We start from the raw sequence: 20,867 nt of genomic DNA, 5'->3' as shown, positions 1-20,867 counted from the left end.
ATCTACTTCTTTGGTAGGTTCCTCTCTTGGATCATAGAATTGAAGTGAGGATGTTTCTTCACACTGTAATTACTTGAGCTCATTGGTAACCTTTTTGCCATAGAATAGGCACATCTTTCCTGAGCAATTTCCAGAATGGTAGCATTTTCTGATCAAAGTTGGAAATATATGTGGAAAGAAAGTTGAACAACCCCTTTATTTTATGGAATTGGGATTGCAATAATTGGGTCTGAACGGATACCATTACTTGAGTAAATTGAGCAAAAAAGTTGGTTTGTTGATTGTTGACTTCACACTTGTGACTGTTGAAGACAAGTCTTTTTCTATATGCCACCTCCATCAATAGATGTAGGTTGAGAAGTTCTTTGTTTTATTAACAACAGTCACCTGCTATACAGCTACACCCTGACACGACACTTCATAAGCGTCTATAAGTTGTTGAAAGAGATCTTAGCTGATGGACAGTCTGAAGAATAATTATTGAAAGCAATAATACCTATATACAGTTCTGAATGGTGTTGAACTTCTTGCAAGTTGGAGCTGCACTCATTCAGGCAAGTGGAAAACATTCCATCATATTCCTGACTTGTACCTTGTAAATGATTGGCTTTGGAGAGTCAGGTGATGAGTTATTTGCTGCAGAATTCTTTCTGAGGACATGTGATGTCAATTACTGTGAATGTTTCTCACAGTGCAATAGAATCCACACATTCCATGATCTTGGTAGTATGAAATGATTGCTCACTGAACTTTAGGATTGTGGTCATAATTATTGCCTATTTCTTCAGTTCAGAAGTCGTCACTAGGACGCTTACCGGTAGTTGTAGTTTTTTTTTTCTCGGGCCCCTAACCCTATAAATTAGCGCAGAGAGGATACCCGATCCTCTACACTGGTAGAGAATCCCACCCTCCCACCTCCTCTAACCTAAATTATAAGTGTGGGGGAAGTTTTTTTTTAATATTTTTATTTTTCTGCTGGTAGTTGTTTCAGGGATGGCAGTTCAGGCAGTAAGCTGCATCTCCTGTGGGATGTATGTGGTGAGGGACTCCAGCAGTGTTTCAGGGGATTTTACTTGTAAGAAGTGTGTTAGATTGAAGCTTCTGGAGGAGCATGTAAAGGAGCTGGAGGTGGAATTAGAGGAACTCCACATAATTCGGGAGGCAGAGGCGGACATCGATAGGAGTTATAAGGAGATAGTTACTCCTAGAAATGAGTCTTGGGTCACTGCCAGGAGGAGGGGAAAGAAGCAAGTGGGGGGACAATCCCCTGGGGCTGTTCCCCTCCAAAATAGGTTTTCGGTCCTGGAGGCTACAGTTGAGGAGGAATCAACTGGGGATAGCCAAAGGGAGCAGGTCTCTGGGGGTGAGCCTATTGTAAAAGCTCAGGTGGTTAGGGGATGTAAAAGATTGGGCCTCGTGATTGGGGACTCCACAGTTAAGGGGACGGATAGGACAGTCGGAAGTAATGGTAGGGACTCAGGGCTGGTGTGTTGCCTACCAGGGGCTGGGGTCCGGGATGTATCGGAAAGGGTATTCAGGACTCTTAGGGGAGAGGGAGATCCACCCCAAGTTATAGTTCATGTGGGGACGCATGACATAGGGAGGTTAAGGGAAGGGGATATTAAGCAGAGATTTATGGAGTTGGGGTGGAAACTAAAGGCCAAGTCAGAGAGAGTGGTTATCTCCCGACTCTTGCCTGTGCCAAGGGATAGTGTAGAGAGGAATAGAGAGAGGGAAAGTTTGAACTCGTGGCTGAGGGGATGGTGCAGGAGGGAGGGGTTCAGGTACTTGAGCAATTGGGGCTCATTCTGGGGAAGGTGGGACCTCTATAAGAGTGATGGTCTACACCTGCATCAAAGGGGAACAAATATCCTGGGGGGTAAATTTGCAAAGGCTATGCAGGGAGGTTTAAACTGATTCGGAGGGGGGGGTGGGATCCTGAGTAGAGGGGGTGAAAGTGAGGGGGGCATAGATGGGGACTGCAATGCACGGCATCGTGGGGGTGGGGCGGAGCAGGGTTTGAAATGCGTATACTTTAATGCGAGGAGTATTCGCAATAAAGTGGATGAACTTGCAGCGTGGATCAGTACCTGGGACTTTGATGTTGTGGCCATTTCAGAGACATGGATAGAGCAGGGTCAGGAATGGTTGTTGCAGGTCCCGGGGTTCAAATGCTTTAGTCGGAGTACAGAAGGAGGTAGAAGGGGGGGAGGGGTAGCATTATTGGTCAAGGACTGTATCACAGTGTCAGAGAGGAAGTTTGATGAGGACTTGTCTGTTGAGGTAGTATGGGCGGAGATTAGAAATAGGAGAGGAGAGGTCACCCTGTTGGGAGTCTTTTATAGACCTCCTAAAAGTTCTAGAGAGGTTGAGGAAAGGATTGCGGAGACGATCCTGGTTAGGAGTGAAAGTAATAGGGTAATTGTTATGGGGGACTTTAACTTTACTAATATTGATTGGAATTGCTATAGCTCTAGCTCGTTAGAGGGGTCAGTTTTTGTACAAAGCGTGCAGGAAGGGTTTTTGACTCAGTATGTAGATAGGCCAACTAGAGGTGAGGCTATATTGGATTTGGTGCTGGGAAATGAGCCAGACCAGGTGCTAGACTTGGAAGTTGGGGTGCATTTTGGTGATAGTGACCACAATTCGTTCACCTTAGTGATGGAAAGGGATAGGCATGAACCTCGGGTCAGTAGTTTTAGCTGGGGGAAGGGTAATTATGAGGCTATTAGGAGAGAATTAGGAGGCATAGGTTGGACTTGGAGATTACAGGGACTGGGAACGTCCGAAATGTGGAGTTTTTTCAAGGAGCAGCTACTGCGAGTCCGTGATAGGTATGTCCCTGTCAGGCAAGGAGGATTTGGTAGGGCTAGGGAACCGTGGCGCACTAAAAAAGTTGATTCGTTGGTTAAAAAGAAAAAGGAGGCTTATGTTTGGATGAGGCTTGAGGGCTCAGGTAGTGCATTAGAAAGCTTTAGATTGGCTAGGAGGGAGTTGAAGAGTGAGTTAAGAAGGGCTAAAAGAGGACATGAGAAGACTTTGGCTGATAGGATTAAGGAGAATCCTAAGGTGTTCTATAGGTATGTCAAGAACAGAAGGTTGGTTAGGGCAAGATTAGGGCCAGTTACAGACAGTAGAGGGAAGTTGTGTGTGGAACCGGAAGAGATTGGTGAGGCATTGAACCAATATTTCTCTTTGGTGTTCACGCAGGGGGACATGAATATAGCTGAGGAGAACACTGGGTTGCAGGGGTGTAAAATAGACAGTATTGCAGTTGATAAGGGGGATGTGCTGGATATTCTTGAGGGTTTGAAAATAGATAAGTCCCCTGGTCCAGATGGGATTTACCCTAGGATTCTCTGGGAGGCAAGAGAGGTGATTGCAGAGCCTCTGGCTCTGATCTTCAGGTCGTCGTCAGTCTCTGGTATAGTACCGGAAGATTGGAGGATAGCAAATGTTGTCCCATTGTTTAAGAAGAGGAACAGAGACTTCCCCGGGAATTATAGACCGGTGAGTCTTACTTCTGTTGTGGGCAAGGTTTTAGAAAAAATTATTAGGGATAGGATTTATAGTTATTTAGAGAGTAATGAATTGATTGGAGATAGTCAGCATGGTTTTGTAGCGGGTAGGTCGTGCCTTACTAACCTTATTGAGTTTTTTGAGAAAGTGACCAAAGAGGTGGACGGGGGTAAGGCAGTTGACGTGGTATATATGGATTTTAGTAAGGCGTGTGATAAGGTTCACCATGGTAGGCTTCTGCAGAAAATGCAGATGTATGGGATTGAGGGTAGTCTAGGAAATTGGATCAGGAATTAGCTAGCAGATAGGAGACAGAGGGTGGTGGTTGATGGTAAATATTCGTCATGGAGTTCGGTTACGAGTGGTGTGCCTCAGGGATCTGTTTTGGGGCCACTGTTGTTTGTAATTTTTATTAATGATCTGGATGAGGGTATAGCTGGGTGGATTAGTAAATTTGCTGATGACACCAAAGTCGGAGGTGTGGTAGATTGTGAGGAAGGGTGTCATAGTTTGCAGGGAGACTTAGACAGGCTGCAGAGCTGGGCCGAGAGGTGGCGGATGGAGTTTAATGCGGAGAAGTGTGAGGTGATTCACTTTGGTAGGAATAACAGATGTGTTGAGTATAGGGCTAACGGGAGGACTTTGAATAGTGTGGATGAACAGAGGGATCTAGGTGTATGTGTACATAGATCCCTGAAAGTTGGGAATCAAGTAGATAAGGTTGTTAAGAAGGCATACGGTGTCTTGGCGTTTATTGGTAGGGGGATTGAATTTAGGAGTCGCAGCGTCATGTTGCAACTGTACACAACTCTGGTGCGGCCGCACTTGGAGTATTGTGTGCAGTTCTGGTTCCCACATTACAGGAAGGATGTGGAGGCTTTGGAGAGGGTGCAGAGGAGGTTTACCAGGATGTTGCCTGGTATGGAGGGGAGGTCCTATGAGGAGAGACTGAGGGATTTGGGGTTGTTTTCGTTAGAAAGAAGGCGGCTAAGAGGAGATCTTATTGAAACATATAAGATGATTAGAGGTTTAGATAGGGTGGATAGTGATAGCCTTTTTCCTCTGATGGAGAAAGCTAGCACGAGGGGGCATGGCTTTAAATTAAGGGGGGGTAGTTATAGGACGGATGTCAGGGGTAGGTTCTTTACCCAGAGGGTGGTGAGGGATTGGAATGCCCTGCCTGCTGCAGTTGTAAATGCGCCTAGTTTGGGGGCGTTTAAGAGATCCGTGGATAGGTTTATGGACGAAAAGGGATTGGTTTAGATTAGTGGGTCATTGTTTTTTGTTAACTGGTCGGCGCAACATCGTGGGGCGAAGGGCCTGTTCTGCGCTGTAATGTTCTATGTTCTATGTTCTATGTTCTGTTAGCCACTTTATGGATGTATTTCTCATGATGCTGAGTAGCCCTTCTGCTCCTGCCAGAGTATCTGTTATTCACCTATCCTTGTCACAAGCTTTGGTCACTCATCTTGGGCGAAGAATTTTACAGGGGAACTTCCAGTGCACCTTGCATATGTAGTGGTATGCCAAATAACTGCAAGGTTCATGCAATACATTACATTTTCTACATGGGTTTCTGGGTTTGGTTGATCTAGTTACTATGCCAATAGTTGAAGCTGTGCAGAGAGCCTACAGACTTTGCTGCCTTGTGAGGATTGCCTCATTTATACTCATCCTTCAGTAGTGCTTCAAATGTCTATCCGTTTGACTTGTCGAGGATATCTTTTTATTGCAACTCGAGAGGTATTGATGCTATCTTGGTGATAGCATCAACTTGGTGATTTTCTCAGTAATTCCTGTATCAGAAAAGTCACAGTCTCTGTCCTTTCCTCTATAGTGACTAACATAGTGATTTTTAAACTTCTTTGGTTGTGGCCAGAAGGACATGAATTTCAATAGATGAGTTTGACCTCATTTAGTTTTCCAAAGTGGACCACATCCTATTCAGACCCAATTGTTTCTCTTCTGTTAGCCCAGAAGTATTTAATCTGTGAAACCCTTGGATACCTATTGTGATTTCATCTTATCAGCGTGCTTGTCCAATTCTGATATTTCCAGTTGGACACGGTTAACTCCTGTCAAGAAGTGGGTCTGATACTCGTTGACATAAAATTACATTGCAATTCTCTAAACGGTGGGTTGGTCACCTGCTGGTAGTTGGCACAAAAGTAATTTGCATCTCATGAATAGTCATAAAACAGCTGTTTGCCAGTGTCCCATCAGGCTTTTCAGTGTTGTGTCATGTCAACAGGAAGTCACGTTAGTGTCAAACCTGATTGCTAAAGAGTGGCGTGCACAAGATGGCCTTCTGTTAGCATGAAATTTTGCGATAAGCACAACACTGCCGTAGTGCTGTGCTACTCCTGATGCACTGTAGGGTTGAGAACCAATTTGATAGGTTTGTTCTCTAGATATGACTTTCCTAAGGAGAGCCAGAGGGGAATTCAGTTGTGCATCACTAACGAGGTTCCAAGTGCAGAATCTAGTGGGGGATACCACATTATGGCCAGCAGGAGAGGTACTGCCGGATCCACCCACCACTGCAGTTAGTCTCAAAATTCTACCCATGGTGTCAATGTTCTCAAGACTCATAATAAGGAACAAGTTTTCCTACTGTTCCACTTTTTAGGATTAAAGATACTGCAGGTTCAATTGCCTGCATTTCCTCAGGTCATGACAGCCTGCTGCTCTGCTTCTTAGCTGCTCCAGGCACTGACACAGTAAGAAGTCTCACAACACCAGGTATAAGTCCAACCAGTTTATATTACTATCAAATAAATTGGTTGGACTTCAACCTGGTGTTGTGAGACGTCTTACTGTGTTTACCCCAGTCCAACATCGGCATCTCTACATCAGGCACTGACACCATAGTTCCCTTCATGTTTTTTTCAGCACCTGTTGACCTTGCCCTTCCAGGTAGTAGAGATTGCAAGTTTTGATCGAAGGAATTAGCTATTTGTTGCAGTGCACCTTGTCAATGACAGAAGCCACAGCCGCTGTGTGTCAGTGGTAGAGGGAATAAAATTTAAGATGGTCCGTGTGGGACTGTTTAGTTCTGGATGATGTTGAACTTCTTGCAAGTTGGAGCTGCACTCATCCAGGCAAGTAAAAAATATTCCATCATACTCCTGACTTCTACCTTGTAAACAAATGATGGATAGGCTTTGGGGAATCACGTGTTGAATTATTTGTTGCAGAATTCTCAGCCTCTAACCTGCTCTTGTAATTATATTTACATAGCTAGCCCAGTTAAGTTTCCGATCAAGCTGGTGAGGCAAAATGGTAAGGTTGCAGCTCCAATGTCTATTAGCCCTCTAAAGGGAGAGCAAGGGAGTTATCCCTCAGCATCACTATAATAAGTTACCTGATCATTTCCCTTATTGCTATTTATGAAAGTAAATGTTACACAATTTGGCTCCTGCATTTCTTTGCATAACTTTAATTGTTACACATTAAAACTGGTTGGTAGTGAGGTGATTTGGGACATTCTAAGACCAGGAAAGGTTCTATATAAATGTGAATTACTTTAATAAAAAGAAAACTGCACTTCTTATGCTTCACTTCTCTGTTGTTTGTTGCAAGTGCAGTCACAATTTTTTTCAAATACAATCTCTTTGCCTTCCAGGTCAATTTGTAAAGCTGACTTCAGAACATCCACACCTTGAGACAGCAATCAATACTTCAGCAAATGGAAGTGAGTTGAAACTGTTCATTAACAATTTTATTTGGAGCAGAATACAAGTTATTTCAACATCCATCCTGTACTCGCTGACTGCCTGGTCCACCAAACCCTTCATTTTGAAACTTCTCATCCTCATGTTCATACCCTTCAATTGCTGAACTCCATCATATCTCTGTAACTTCTTTTAGTCCCACAAGCCTGAGAACTGTGCATTCTTCCAACCTCTTACGCATCTCCACTCCTGATGCTGCACCACTGTTAGTACTGCCAAGTAGGTGTTAAATTCTGAAATTTCTCACTAATAATATTTTATCTTTCTACCCCTTTCTCAGATCGAAATGTGCACATTATAACTTATCTCTTTGACTTGTCTCTATCACCAAACTTTTTGTCACTTGGACTAATATACACTTGCCTTTGCTTCAATTTCAATTCGTGTCTGATTACACAACTGTGAAGCATCTTGGGGTATAAAGGCATTGTATAATTCCAATTTTACATTGTTGATGAAACCGATTTAACTACTTTCCATATGGTGCCTTGGCTATTGTTCATGCTAACTCAGACTCCCACATGAATAATAGTCCTTTCCCACAGTACAGGAGAATGACAAGTACCATGAGAAACTTCGGGGGGGGGTGGTGGTGTTTTGGCAGGGGGGGGGGGGGGATTTGCGAGTGGGGGTGTTTTGGGGGCGGGTGGTTGAGGGGGGAGGAGAAGAAAGCTGGAGAAACAATAAGAAAAAAGAATGCAGTCTGTGATTCTCCCATCTTGCTGCACTAATTTTTTAGCACAGCGGGCCAGGAGAATTGCATACAGCTGATTTGTGGAATTCCCACAAGTGTTCACGCTCCGTTTGCATGTCTCAGGCCCAGATTTCCAGTGACATGTGCGCGATGCTGGAAATCAGCTGGGAGGTGGGGCTGGCATTGAAATAGTATTTTACATACTATTTAAATGCTATTAGCGGGCGCAAGACTGAATTCTCCGGGTCCGCTAGCATCTCCCACGCCACCAGAGTGTTTCACTCCAGCAGGGATTACACTAACTCCCCACTTTTGGAGAGCTAGCAGCCTAACTGGAGTGAAGTGGGTATAATCAGGGCCCTCAAGGGGGTTGCACAGTGGGGGTGTGCCCCTTGGGCATGGGCACTCTGGCAGTGCCAGCCTGTGCCCCCTGGCACTGTGCAATGGGCATAGTGCCTATGCCCAGGGGGTGCCTTGGCACTGCCCACCTGAAACCTGATATTCATGCTGGTGACCTTTGCATTGCACAGAATGTGGGAATTCTAGTGTGAACTCCCACTGAAAAAAAACCCGCATGAACTACTCCAATGATGTTATGAAATTAACAGTTAGAAATATTTTGGGAGAATCGCCCCTGCAGACCCTGAAACTCTGCTAAACCTTCAAGAAAAGAAAGCATGGCTTGGGAAAAGACTGTTGTCCATCAAGCCTCTACTTTTTGTGGAACAGTTAGGGGACAGAGGAGGTCATTTTGCTCATCAAGTATGTGCCAGCTCTCATGAACAATTCACCTAGTCTTACCCACCCGCCTTTTCCCAATAGCCCTGAAAAATTCTTCTCCCAGGATAATTATCCAAATCTCTTTTGAAATCTTTGATTGTATCTGCCTCCACCTCAGGCACCACTACCAACCATCAACTTTGTAAAAGATTCTCCTCATGTCACTATTCTTTCTTCTGCCCTCTGGTCATCAATCCTTCCACTAATTGTACTTTTCTAATTATATTCTTTCTGGATTCTTCTTTTGTTTCCAAAACTAACCTAACTATATGGTGCAATGAGTGTACTAATTTTAACTTTGAAATCTGAATGACTGCATAAAATCCTTTCACTGAGAATATCAATCCCTAAACATTTCTGTATTTTCTACAGCATGTGGCAGAAGACCGGCAATCTCCAGTAGAATTGTCGGAGGGACAAATGCCGTGAAGGGTGAATGGCCTTGGCAGGTTGACCTCCAACTTCAAACGCTTGGCTGTGGTGCCTCCATCATCTCTGACAGATGGCTCATATCTGCAGCTCATTGCTTTCTGCAGTAATTAATATGACTTTTATTCATACATGATTATTTGCAGAGTAGATTTTGTAGAAAAAATTGAGCTTGAGCTTTATTCTGAAGAGTGCCTTGTATTATAATTTTGGAAGATCAGTTTAGCTCAGATGGCTGGTTAGTGATGCAGAGCGATGTGAACAGTGTAGGTACTGGCTGAGGTTATTCATGAAGGCCCCACTTCCCCATTGCCTGTTTGAGCTGTGGTGATCCTCAGGTTAAATCACCACCCTCTCAAAGGGGAGAGCAGCCCCTAGTCATCTGGGTCTATGGCAACTTTATGTCACAGGTTGATCATCAGCCTCCAAATCCATCCAATGTAGTAGGTGGTAAGGGTGGGAGAGTTTCTTGGTCAGCCATCCTGTAGTAGGCTGCTGCCAAGCATAATCATGAACCAATCCAATGGAAGTCCAAGATCACCAATGCATGGCCCCTCCATTTCTTGTATTATTCATGTTTAGTTTCATCTTCTATCTGTTTTGCCCGTTTTGTCTTCTGGAAGTTTTTTACCATCTTCCTTACTTGCAAAACCATTTACTTTTCTCTTATGGCAATGTTTCCTTGTCGACTCTACAAGTAGAGCTCCTCCAAGTTGCTGGAATCTTTATTTTAATTTGGGCTTATATATTATTACTAGCTCCAATGCGAACTGCAGTTTATCTAAACCATTGTTTTGGGATTTCACCCAGCGATAGATTGGAAAGGTTCTCCTTGGGGAACGTTGACAGAAGAGTTAATAGAAGTATCTCCAAAGACGGGCGGGTTAGGTTGATTGTCCATACTAAATTGCTCCTTAGTGTCAGGGGGATCAATAGGGTAAAATATTTGCGGTTATGGGGATAGGGCCTGGGTGGGACTGTTGTCAGTGCAGGCTCATTGGGCTGAATGACCTCCTGCACTGTAGGGATTCTATGTTCAAATTCATGAAGTATCTAGACAGAGTAGATAAGGAGCAATTGTTCTAAATGGCAGAAGGATTTAGAATCAGCGGGCACAAATTTAAGGTGAATGACAGAAGAACCAATGGCAAAATGAGGAAAAACATTATACACAATGAGTGGTTGGTATCTTGGAATGCACGACCCGAGAATGAGGTGGAGATAAATCCAATCATGGCTTTCAAGAGAGAGAGAGGTTTTGTAGGGCTAAGTAAAAAATATGATGGAGTGGAACTAGCTGAGTTGCTCTTGTAGACAGTTTGCATGGACATGATCAACAGTCTATGATTCTGCACTACATGTTCTCTTTGGTTCACTGTCACTGGTGACTTTTTTAGCATACTTTCATGAGATGTGGGCATTGCTGGCTGGGCCAGCATTTATTGGCTATCCATTATTAACCTTGAACTGAACCAGGCCATTTCAGATGGCATTTAAGATTCAATCATAGTGCTCTGGGTCTGGAGTCACATGTAGGCCAGACCAGAAAAGAGTGCAGATTTCCTTCCCTAAAAGTCGTTCATGAACCAGATGTGTTTTTACCACAATTACCAATGGTTTCATGGTCATCATAGAACATAGGAAAACTACAGCACAAACAGGCCCTTCGGCCCACAAGTTGCACCAATCATATCGCTACCTACTAGTCTTAGCTACAACCCTCAATCCTATTAAGTTCCATGTACTCATCCAGAAGCCTCTTAAAAGACCCTATCGAATTTGGCTCCACCACCACCGACAGCAGCCAATTCCACTCATCCACCACCCTCTGAGTGAAAAACTTACCCCTGACATCTCCTCTGTACCTTCACCCCCGCACCCTAAATCTGTGTCCATAGAACATAGAACATTACAGCGCAGAACAGGCCCTTCGGCCCATGATGTTGTGCCGACCAATTAAGAAAAAAGCAATGACCCTCTAACCTAAACCAATCCCTTTCCATCCATAAACCTATCCACAGACCTCTTAAACGCCCCCAAACTAGGCGCATCTACAACTGCAGCAGGCAGGGCATTCCAATCCCTCACCACCCTCTGGGTAAAGAACCTACCTCTGACATCCGTCCTATAACTACCACCCCTTAATTTAAAGCTATGTCCCCTCGTGCTAGCTTTCTCCATCCGAGGAAAAAGGCTATCGCTGTCCACCCTATCTAAACCTCTAATCATCTTGTATGTTTCAATAAGGTCTCCTCTTAGCCGCCTTCTTTCTAACAAAAACAACCTCAAATCCCTCAGTCTCCCCTCATAGGGCCTTCCCTCCATACCAGGCAACATCCTGGTAAACCTCCTCTGCACCCTCTCCAATGCCTCCACATCCTTCCTATAATGTGGGGACCAGAACTGTACACAATACTCCAAGTGCGGCCGCACCAGAGTTTTGTACAGTTGCAACATGACGTTGCGGCTCCTAAATTCAATCCCCCTACCAATAAACGCCAAGACACCGTATGCCTTCCTAATAACCTTATCGACTTGATTTCCGACTTTCAGGGATCTCTGCACATATACACCTAGATCCCTCTGTTCATCAACACTATTCAGAGTCCTACCGTTAGCCCTATACTCTACACATCTGTTATTCCTGCCAAAGTGAATTACCTCACACGTTTCCGCATTAAACTCCATCTGCTACCTCTCGGCCCAGCTCTGCAACTTGTCCAAGTCTCTCTGTAAACTATGATACCCCTCTTTACTATCTACCACTCCTCCGACTTTGGTGTCATCAGCAAATTTACTAATCCATTCTTCTATACCCTCATCCAGATCATTTATAAAAATTACAAACAGCAGTGGCCCCAAAACAGATCCCTGAGGCACACCACTTGTAACCGAACTCCATGACGAATACTTTCCATCAGCCACCACCCTCTGTCTTCTATCAGCTAGCCAATTCCTGATCCAATTAACTAAATCACCCTCAATCCCATACATCTGCATTTTCTGCAGAAGCCTTCCATGATGAACCTTATCAAACGCCTCTCATAGTGTCCTCTCATAGCAACCATTTCAGCCCTGGGAAAAAGCCTCTGAGAATCCTCCCGATCAATACCTCTCAACATCTTACACACCTCTATCAGGTCACCTCTCATCCTTCGTCTCTCCAAGGAGAAAAGACCGAACTCCCTCAACCTATCCTCATAAGGCATGCCACCCAATCCAGGCAACATACTTGTAAATCTCCTCTGCACCTTTTCAATAGCTTCCACATCCCTCCTTGAATGAGGCGACCAAAACTGAGCACAGCACTCCAAGTGGGGTCTGACAAGGGTCTTATAAAGCTGCAGCATTATCTCCCGACTCCTAAACTCAATCCCTTGATTGATGAAGGCCAGTACACCAAACGCCTTCTTAACCACATCCTCTACCTGCGAGGCTGATTTAAGAGCCCTTGGACCCGGATCCCAAGATCCTTCTGATCCTCTACACTGCTAAGAGTCCTACCCTTGATATTGTACCCCTTCGTCCCATTTGACCTGCCAGAATGGACCACTACACATTTATCTGGGTTGAAGTCCATCTGCCACTTCTCCACCCAGTCTTGCATCCTATCTATGTCCCGCTGCAACTTCTGACTTCCCTCCAGACTATCCACAACATCACCAACCTTCGTGTCATCAGCAAACTCATCAATCCATCCCTCCACTTCCTCATCCAGGTCATTTATGAAAACTACAAACAACAAGGGTCCCAAGGATCCCTGGGGCACTCCACTGGTGACTGACCTCCATGCAGAAAATCATTTTATTTTATTTTCAAATTTTTATTGAATTCAAATTTTGACAACAGCCATTGTGGGTTCTGAACTTGCTTCCTAGGAACTGTATGAGAGCACCCTGACTGTATATATTGACCACTGGAATATATCATGTGCCACACAAATTGTCCTTCATAAATTGGCTCAGTGGATTACACAAAGGGTTCACACAGAGGGTTGTGAATTCCCTGCCCAGTGATGCAGTTGAGGCTATCTCATTGAATGTTTTTAAAGGAAGGATAGATAAATCATTGAACAGTAAAGGAATTAAGGGTTATGGTGAGTGGGCGGGTAAGTGGAGCTGAGTTCATGAAAAGATCAGTCATGGCCAGATGGCCTACTCCTGCTCCTAGACCTTATGTTCTTATTAACAGTTTTACCAAAATATGACATAGGCTTTGAACTAAAGAGTGGTTTCCCTCAGGTAAACTAGATGAATGAAAAATATATAATTCAACATGATTAATATTTCCTATATAACTCAACATAGGGAACAACAAAGTTGTCACATAGTTTTTTGAAACACAGATTTTTCAAGAGTGGCTTCACTTGCAGCAAACTTTCTCCAGTCTAACTACCGCAACCAACTAACACTTCAAATACTGCTATTTATGACATTTTTTTAATAGGGTTTTCCTCCAATCTCCCACTGAGATTTGAGAGATTGCCACAGAATTTCCAGTTCTGTCAGTATAAGGCCAGGATTCTGTGACTTCATACACTGTGCTACCGCTACCAGCAATAATGGAGAATTTTGGCACTCAGCCAAATCTCTGATCACAGTAGTGGGAGGTCAGAAAATTCTGGCCTAAGTCTTTTGAAAGTACTTTCTGATCACCAACTACCAGTCATGATAGGCTGCAAACAAATCACTCATCGTTCAAAGTGCCTAATCTTAGCTTCAGTCTTTCCTTTGTTCCATGGCTCATTTTATTTCTTCAAAAACTATAATAATAAAATTTGTAAATGTACATGGTATAATAGTTCAAGTTTGACATAACATTTAGCACAATTTCATTCAATATGGTATGTGGCACGCAGAAGGTTCCAGCCTCAGTGTACTACAGTGGAAAGTCTTTAGACTGTAGTCCTTCTCTATTGAGCTTTAGTGCATTGCTCAGCACATAGGCCTGGATCTTAGAATGTGTCCCTCTGTAATTCTCAGTATTCAGCAGCTCTGGAAGACCAACAAACAAATTTTGGGCTCACCACAGGGTGGCACAGTGTCTAAGCACTGCTGCCTCCATAGGGCCTGGGAGCTAGATTCAATTTCGACCATGATGATTGTGTGGAGTTCACACATTCTCCCTGTGTCGGCACGGGTTTCCTCCAGGTTCCTTCCACACTCCAAAGATGTGCGGGTTAGGTTGATTAGCCATGCTAAATTGCCCCTTAGTGTCCCAGGATGTGTATTGTGGGGTAAATGTGGGATTACAGCGATAGGGCCTGGGTAAGATGATCTGTCAGAGAATAAGTGTAGACTCAATGGACAAATGGCTTCCTCTGCGCTGTGCAGAATCTAAAGAGAGGTTTTCACCAAGCTGATCATCCTCCTTTGTGCTGTGACTCATGGGGATTGAGAACACTCCTGCAAGCCCAGGTACAAAACTGTGAACAATTGTTTCTCAGAATTGTAGCAGTGACAACTGCTTGCATTATATAACATATTGTAAAACCACACAAAGCACTTCACAATGGTACTTTATCAGGAAATGCAGATTGTTTAGAAATGTAGCCAGTATGTTTGACACACCTAGCTTTCCACAGTCATGCGTATGCCACGTGGCTGCTTCTGGAGGCAGACATCTTAAGACTAGTTCAATAAAGCCTTTCATTGAGACAGACATTGAAGAAGACTGCTAACCTTGTACATAAAACAGGCAGTAAGTTCCAGAATTGGAAATGAAAAGAGCAGAACTGAAGCTTGGCCAAATAAACTGGTTTTTAAAGGAGTGGAAAAAGTTGAAGAGGAGGAGATATCGGGAGAGAATTCCAGATAGTGGAACTTGACACTTGAAGGTCAAGCCACAAGGTCAAAAGAATAGATGTGGAATAAGATGGCTCGAAGAAATGGGGCAGAGGAACAGAGATTAAACAGTCAGGAAAAGGTGAAGCTAAGCGGCAACTTTAACACATGCCTGAGAACTTAAATACCTTTTCAAATCCTCCCTTGTCTCAAATTTAAGGTTACATTGGTGTAACCAGAGGACACTGGTCAGGAGAGCAGGAAAATAACAAAAGGATTTCAATCCAGAAGAGTGAGGTAAACATTTTGGGCAGTATAGAGAATGTACAATAAATAGTATGTCACTAAAAAGGAAAGTATGGATAGGTTGGAGTATTTTCTTTGGAGTAGGGGAGAGGAGCTTTCATTGATGTGTATACAATTTTGGGGGCTGAAATAAGAGTGAATAGGAAGGAACTATTTCCATCAGCACAAAGTCAATTACAGAACAAAAGGATCAGATGTGACCTGGGGAGAATATTTTTCACCTAAAAGGCCAAAGGAATCTGGAAATTGCTGTCTGAAAGCAGGATGGAAACAGAAACGCCCACTACATTAAATAAAATTCTCAGATGCTCTTTCAGAGAGTCAATGCAGACTCAAAGGGCCAAATGGCCTCTTTCTGCACTGTAAGGATTCTGTGGTTCTAACCCTTGAGATGGCCTTTGTCACAGAGAGGAAATAAAGTCAGAAAGCTCAGCTCAAGATTAAACAGGAGATACACATTGAAAAAAGATGTTTTCAGTGTAATTGGCTTTTTGTTTATTCATGTTTCTTTGAAGTTCACAGGCCGATCCTTCAATCTGGAAAGCTTACATGGGATCAGTCATAGTTGCACAAGGTACATCTAGAAACATCAGAAGAATCATCGTCCATCCTGACTATGCCAGTCCAATTAAGTTTAACAACGACATTGCACTCTTGGAGCTTTCCTCCCCTCTCATCTTCAATGACTTAATTCAGCCAATTTGTCTCCCTGAAAGTAATGAAGTCATTGCTGCTGGTCAACACTGCACAGTTACAGGATGGGGGTCGCTTAGCTTTCAAGGTTAGATTTTGATTTGTTCTGATATCAAATGAATCATCTGACTTCTCTGATGTATATCGAACTGCTGTTGCCTTAACTGTTCATATTTATTTCTTGCTTTAAGTACAGCAAATGTGTTTGATACAATAAATCATCATCAGTTCAAATACCCTTTGTCCTTGTTAATCTTCTCAGTTAACAGTCCATGGCGTTGCCAGCAATCAGTTAACCAGTATGTTTTTATTTCAGAAAAGGTAGCATTGTGTTCATGCTAGTAATCCAGAGGCCAGACCAACGCTGCAGAGACAATGAGATCAAAACCTTTCATAGGATGTGGAGGCTTTGGAGAGGATGCAGAAAAGATTTACCAGGATGTTGCCTGATATGGAGGGTATTAATTATGAGACAAAGTTGAATAAACTGGGATTGCTCTCTCTGGAAAGACAGAGGCTGAGGGGCAACCTGATAGAAGTTCATAAAATTATGAGAGGTATGGGTGGGGTGAACAGTTGTGAGTTTTTTCCCAGGACAGAAGTGATAATTACAAGGGGGCACAAGTTCAAGATAAACAGAGAAGGTTCAGTGGAGATGAGCGGGGCAAGTTTTTTTACTCAAAGTATGCTGGGGGCCTGGAATACACTGCCAAATGAGACGGTTGAGACAGTTACATTAGCCACATTTAAGACTTGTTAGGCATATGAACAAACGAGGAATAGAGGAATAAAAGCAGTTGGGTTAGATAGGTAACTGTGATCGGCGCAGGCTTGGAGAGCCAAAGGCCTGTTCCTATGTTGTACTGTTCTTTGTTCTTAAGCAGCTAAATTATACTGATTAATTAATCTGAGATAAAAAAAAACTAGTCTGAGAAATTGTGACAGTATAATTACCAAATGGTCATAAGGAAACTAACTAATTTATTGACATCCTGATGTGAAGGAAATCTGCCATTTTCACCAGGTCTATCCTATATGTGAAATCGGATCCACAGCAATGTTATGAACTACCCTCTGAAAGGGCCACTCAATTTATCAAACCATTGCAAAAAACAAATTGCAGTAAAATCAGAAGGAACACACATGTGGACACGCACACACACACAGATGTGCACATGCACACACCTGGTATTTATGCAGGAATGGGAATAACAAAACCACACTCAACAAGTTGACCTCCCAAACTCATGAACACTTGAGGATTTGTGGCTAAATTTGGGAGTGCTGTCTCACAGGCAATTCAAGCAACCTCATGACATTAGCTGAAAGGTGCGATTCTGTAACTATGACAATGTCTCATTCTCTTCTTTCAATATCCCTTGGTATATCCTGCCCATTAAGAGCACAAATCCACCAGAAGTGATTCACAGTTTTTTACAATGAGGAGGCAGTGGCCCTGGGAGTCTGCAACATTGACTCTGGATCCCATGATGAAACATCATGGCATCAGGTCAAATCTGAGAAAAGAAACCTCCAATTGATTACCACCCACTGCCTTTAAGTGATGAATCAGTACTCATTCATGCTCAACTGCATTTGGAAGAAGCACTGTGGAAGCAAAGGCACATAATGTACTCTGAGTGTAGAACTCCATTGTCATAAAAAGGCAAAGACACCAGAAATAGGAGTGGGAATAAGCCATACAAGTTCCTTGAGCCTGTTCGAACATGCAATAAGAACATGGCTGACTTGATCTTGCCTTCAGCTTCACTTTCCCCATAATCCTTGACTTCCCAAGAGTTCAAAAATCCGTCTAACTAAGCCTTGAATATATTCATTAGCTCAGCCTCCAAAAGATTCACAACCTACTGACAGAAGAAATTCCTCCTCATTTCCACCTTTATTCTGAAACTATTCCCTATGGTTCTATGATAAAAACAAAGTAGAGCAGATGTCTTCCTGATGAAGGGTCTTCAAAGGATTAGAAATGTTGGCTGTCACATCTGTCTCCACAGACGCTGTCAGACATGCTGAGATTCTCCAGCATTTCCTGTTTTTATCCCTTTAGTTCTCCGTTCCCCAGAAAAGCACCTAACCTCCCTCTGAAACTTATGTTTCAATAAGATCACCTCTCATTTTTCAATGAATATCAATGAGCAAAGACTCATTGTTTGCTCATTAGACAATCCCTTCTCCCCAGAACTCAATATTGTGATCCTTCTTTGAACTTCCCCAATGGAAGTATAATCCTCCCTAAATAAGGAGACTGTAGCGATACAGAGTTCTAAGTGTACGCTCACCAATACACTGATAGTAACTAAAAATCCTTACTTTTATATCCATCTCCTTCAATAAAGACCAATATTCCATTTGCCGCCTTAATTTCTTACTGTACCTACATGCTGACATTTTGTTTGTTTCATGTACAATAACAACCACATTCCTCTCTTCTGCAACATTCTGTAGTTTCTCTCCATTTAAATAATATTTTGCTTTTCAATGCCAGCTACAAAAGCAGATCTCCACATTTTGTTCCATCTGCCAAAATTTGTACATTCACTACCCATATCCCTATGTAGACTCTTCAAGGCAGATTTTTATGAGAGACTAGCTCTCAATATCTGAGTTAATTTCCCAATGTCACATTTCTGCTACCTGCATAAAACCCACATGCAACTGTTGTACAACACTCAACCCTGCCCACAGGAAGTCAGGTTTGAGCTGGAGTTGGGTCCACTGTTTCCTGGATGGAGGTAGATGGATATTGTGGTAGCCATTTTGGAAGGCCCCCCTCCATTCACTGGTTCCAATCATGAATGTTACTCCCTTAGCCCCATCCCGCTATGCCCTATCATATTTCCAATGGCCGCTTTATACCTTCTACACATCCACATGCCAACTCACATCTACCATGACCTCTCCATAGTGCCAGACCCCTGCATGCCCCTATGGAACCTTCACACTTACTCAACGAGTATCCAATATGAACAGGACTTAAGAGCCCAATAAAAACACGTTAAAGTCCTTGAAATGACATGAAATAAATAATCAATCCTCATTCAAACTGCATTTAAAAATAAGTTAAATTTCTCTCTTCCTGATTCATCAGTGCCTGAAGCTCAGATTCCAGATCATCAGCTTTGAGTTGAAGTTCCTTGAATTGCAGACATTTACTGAGATGTAGTTAATGTAAATCTACTGATATCCACCACAACCCACATGCTGCAGCTGCAATACATCACGTGACCTGCCATTTCCGTTATATTTTATTTAACTAATTAAGTTTTCAAGTTTTGAAATATTGCTCAATTGTCTATTTAAAGTTTGTAAGATTGATAATAATCTTGTTTGACCTATTAATTTTAACTATATGCTTTTAATTATATGCTTTATCTAACAACCTTCAGTCTTAATTTCACCTGTTGTTCACTGTTTTTCATATAGCAAGCAGCATCTCTTATTCACACCTCACCAAATTCTCACACTTTCCAAATTCTCTTGCACTGTGGTGAAATTACATCCCAATGTTGCTGTGTGCTAATATACATTATTAATTCATATACTGTTTTACTTAGCCTGATTGAAAAGTTTAATTTCCTGGCTTTTAGATAAAACCAATGACCTAGCTTAGAAAAAGAAAAGAGAATAAAGTGAAATAATCACCATCCGAACACTGATCTGCTATCCTTTGATTTTTTTTTAACTCTTGGTTCATTGTTAATACAGTTCTTTATATCCAATTCTGATCTACCTCAGCAGCCATAGAATTGTTTTCAACCACAATCCATAACCTCATGGCTCAGTATACCCTTTATTCTGCCATTACCATCAAGTCAGGAGATCAACTCTGGTTCATTGCAGAATCTAGGAGAGCATGTCAAGACCAGTACCAGGCATATTTAAAAATGAAGTCACAACCTGGTGTAGCAGAGGACTATGTGAATACTAAGAAATGGAAACTATCAACCAAGTGATCCCACAACCAACAGATTAGATTAGAACCCTGCAGTCCAGCCATTTCACTTCATGAATGATGGTAGACAATGACATGATGAACTGGAGGAAGAAGCTCCACAAACATCGACTTCTCAATGTTGGGGGGAGCTCAGCATGTCAGTGCAAAAGGCAAGCTGAAGCATTAGAACTATCTTCAGCCAGTAGTACTGAATGGATGATTCATCTCAATCTCTTCCTGAGGTCCCCAGCATCATTTATGCCAGTCTTCAGCCGATTCAATTTATTCCATGCAATACCAAAAATGCCTGAGCATACCAGATACATGACAGACCTTGGGCCCCAGTGGCAACCTGGCTATTGTTCTAAAGACTTGTGCTCCAAAACCAGCCATGACCTAGCCGAACTGTTCGAGTAGAACTGAACACAAAAACTAGAACAAATCCAATCCAGCCAATTGCCTCCCCATTGATCTGATCTCAAGCATAAGAAAACTCATGGAAGGTGTTGTCAACAGTGCAGCACTTAGTTCACCAATAACCTGCTCACTATCAGATTGGATTCCACCAGTACCATTCAGCTCCAGACATTATAGTCTTGATTCAAACAGGGTGAGAGCTAAATGTCAGAGTTGAGGTGGAAGTGTCATCAAGACATTTTTTTTAACCAAATGTGGCATCAAGGAGCCCAGCAAAACTGGAGTCAATGGAATTCAGGCTGGGATGGGGGGTGGGGGTGGAATCTCTGCTAGTTGGAGTCATAGCTGGTATGAAGGAAGATGGTTGTGTTTGCAGGAGTTCATTAGGGTAATGTCTGAAGCCCAATCATCTTCAGTTACTTCTTCAATGACCTTTCCTTGATCATAAGGTCAAAAGTAGGGATGTTCACTGATGATTTCGCAGTGTTTAAAACCACTCACAACTCTCTGGCTGGCCTCCCACTTTTCACTCTCTATAAATTTATTCCCAATCAAAA

At 42.8% G+C, this 20,867-nt stretch overlaps 1 protein-coding gene across 1 annotated transcript in view; it reads left to right on the top strand.

The window, feature by feature from the left end:
- LOC145343367 (transmembrane protease serine 11C-like) overlaps positions 1-20,867 on the top strand; it is a 91,362-nt gene that overhangs the window by 49,693 nt on the left and 20,802 nt on the right. The window contains exons 3-5 of the mRNA XM_080189582.1: positions 7,145-7,213; positions 9,100-9,262; positions 15,761-15,960. Of these exons, the coding sequence (XP_080045708.1) occupies positions 7,145-7,213; positions 9,100-9,262; positions 15,761-15,960 (432 nt within the window). The remainder of the gene's footprint in view (positions 1-7,144; positions 7,214-9,099; positions 9,263-15,760; positions 15,961-20,867) is intronic.

Source organism: Carcharhinus amblyrhynchos, chromosome 5, assembly GCF_965287045.1.
Source record: "Carcharhinus amblyrhynchos chromosome 5, sCarAmb.v2.hapA, whole genome shotgun sequence".
NCBI lineage: Eukaryota > Metazoa > Chordata > Chondrichthyes > Carcharhiniformes > Carcharhinidae > Carcharhinus > Carcharhinus amblyrhynchos.
This window is presented reverse-complemented; position numbering and strand designations above follow the sequence as displayed.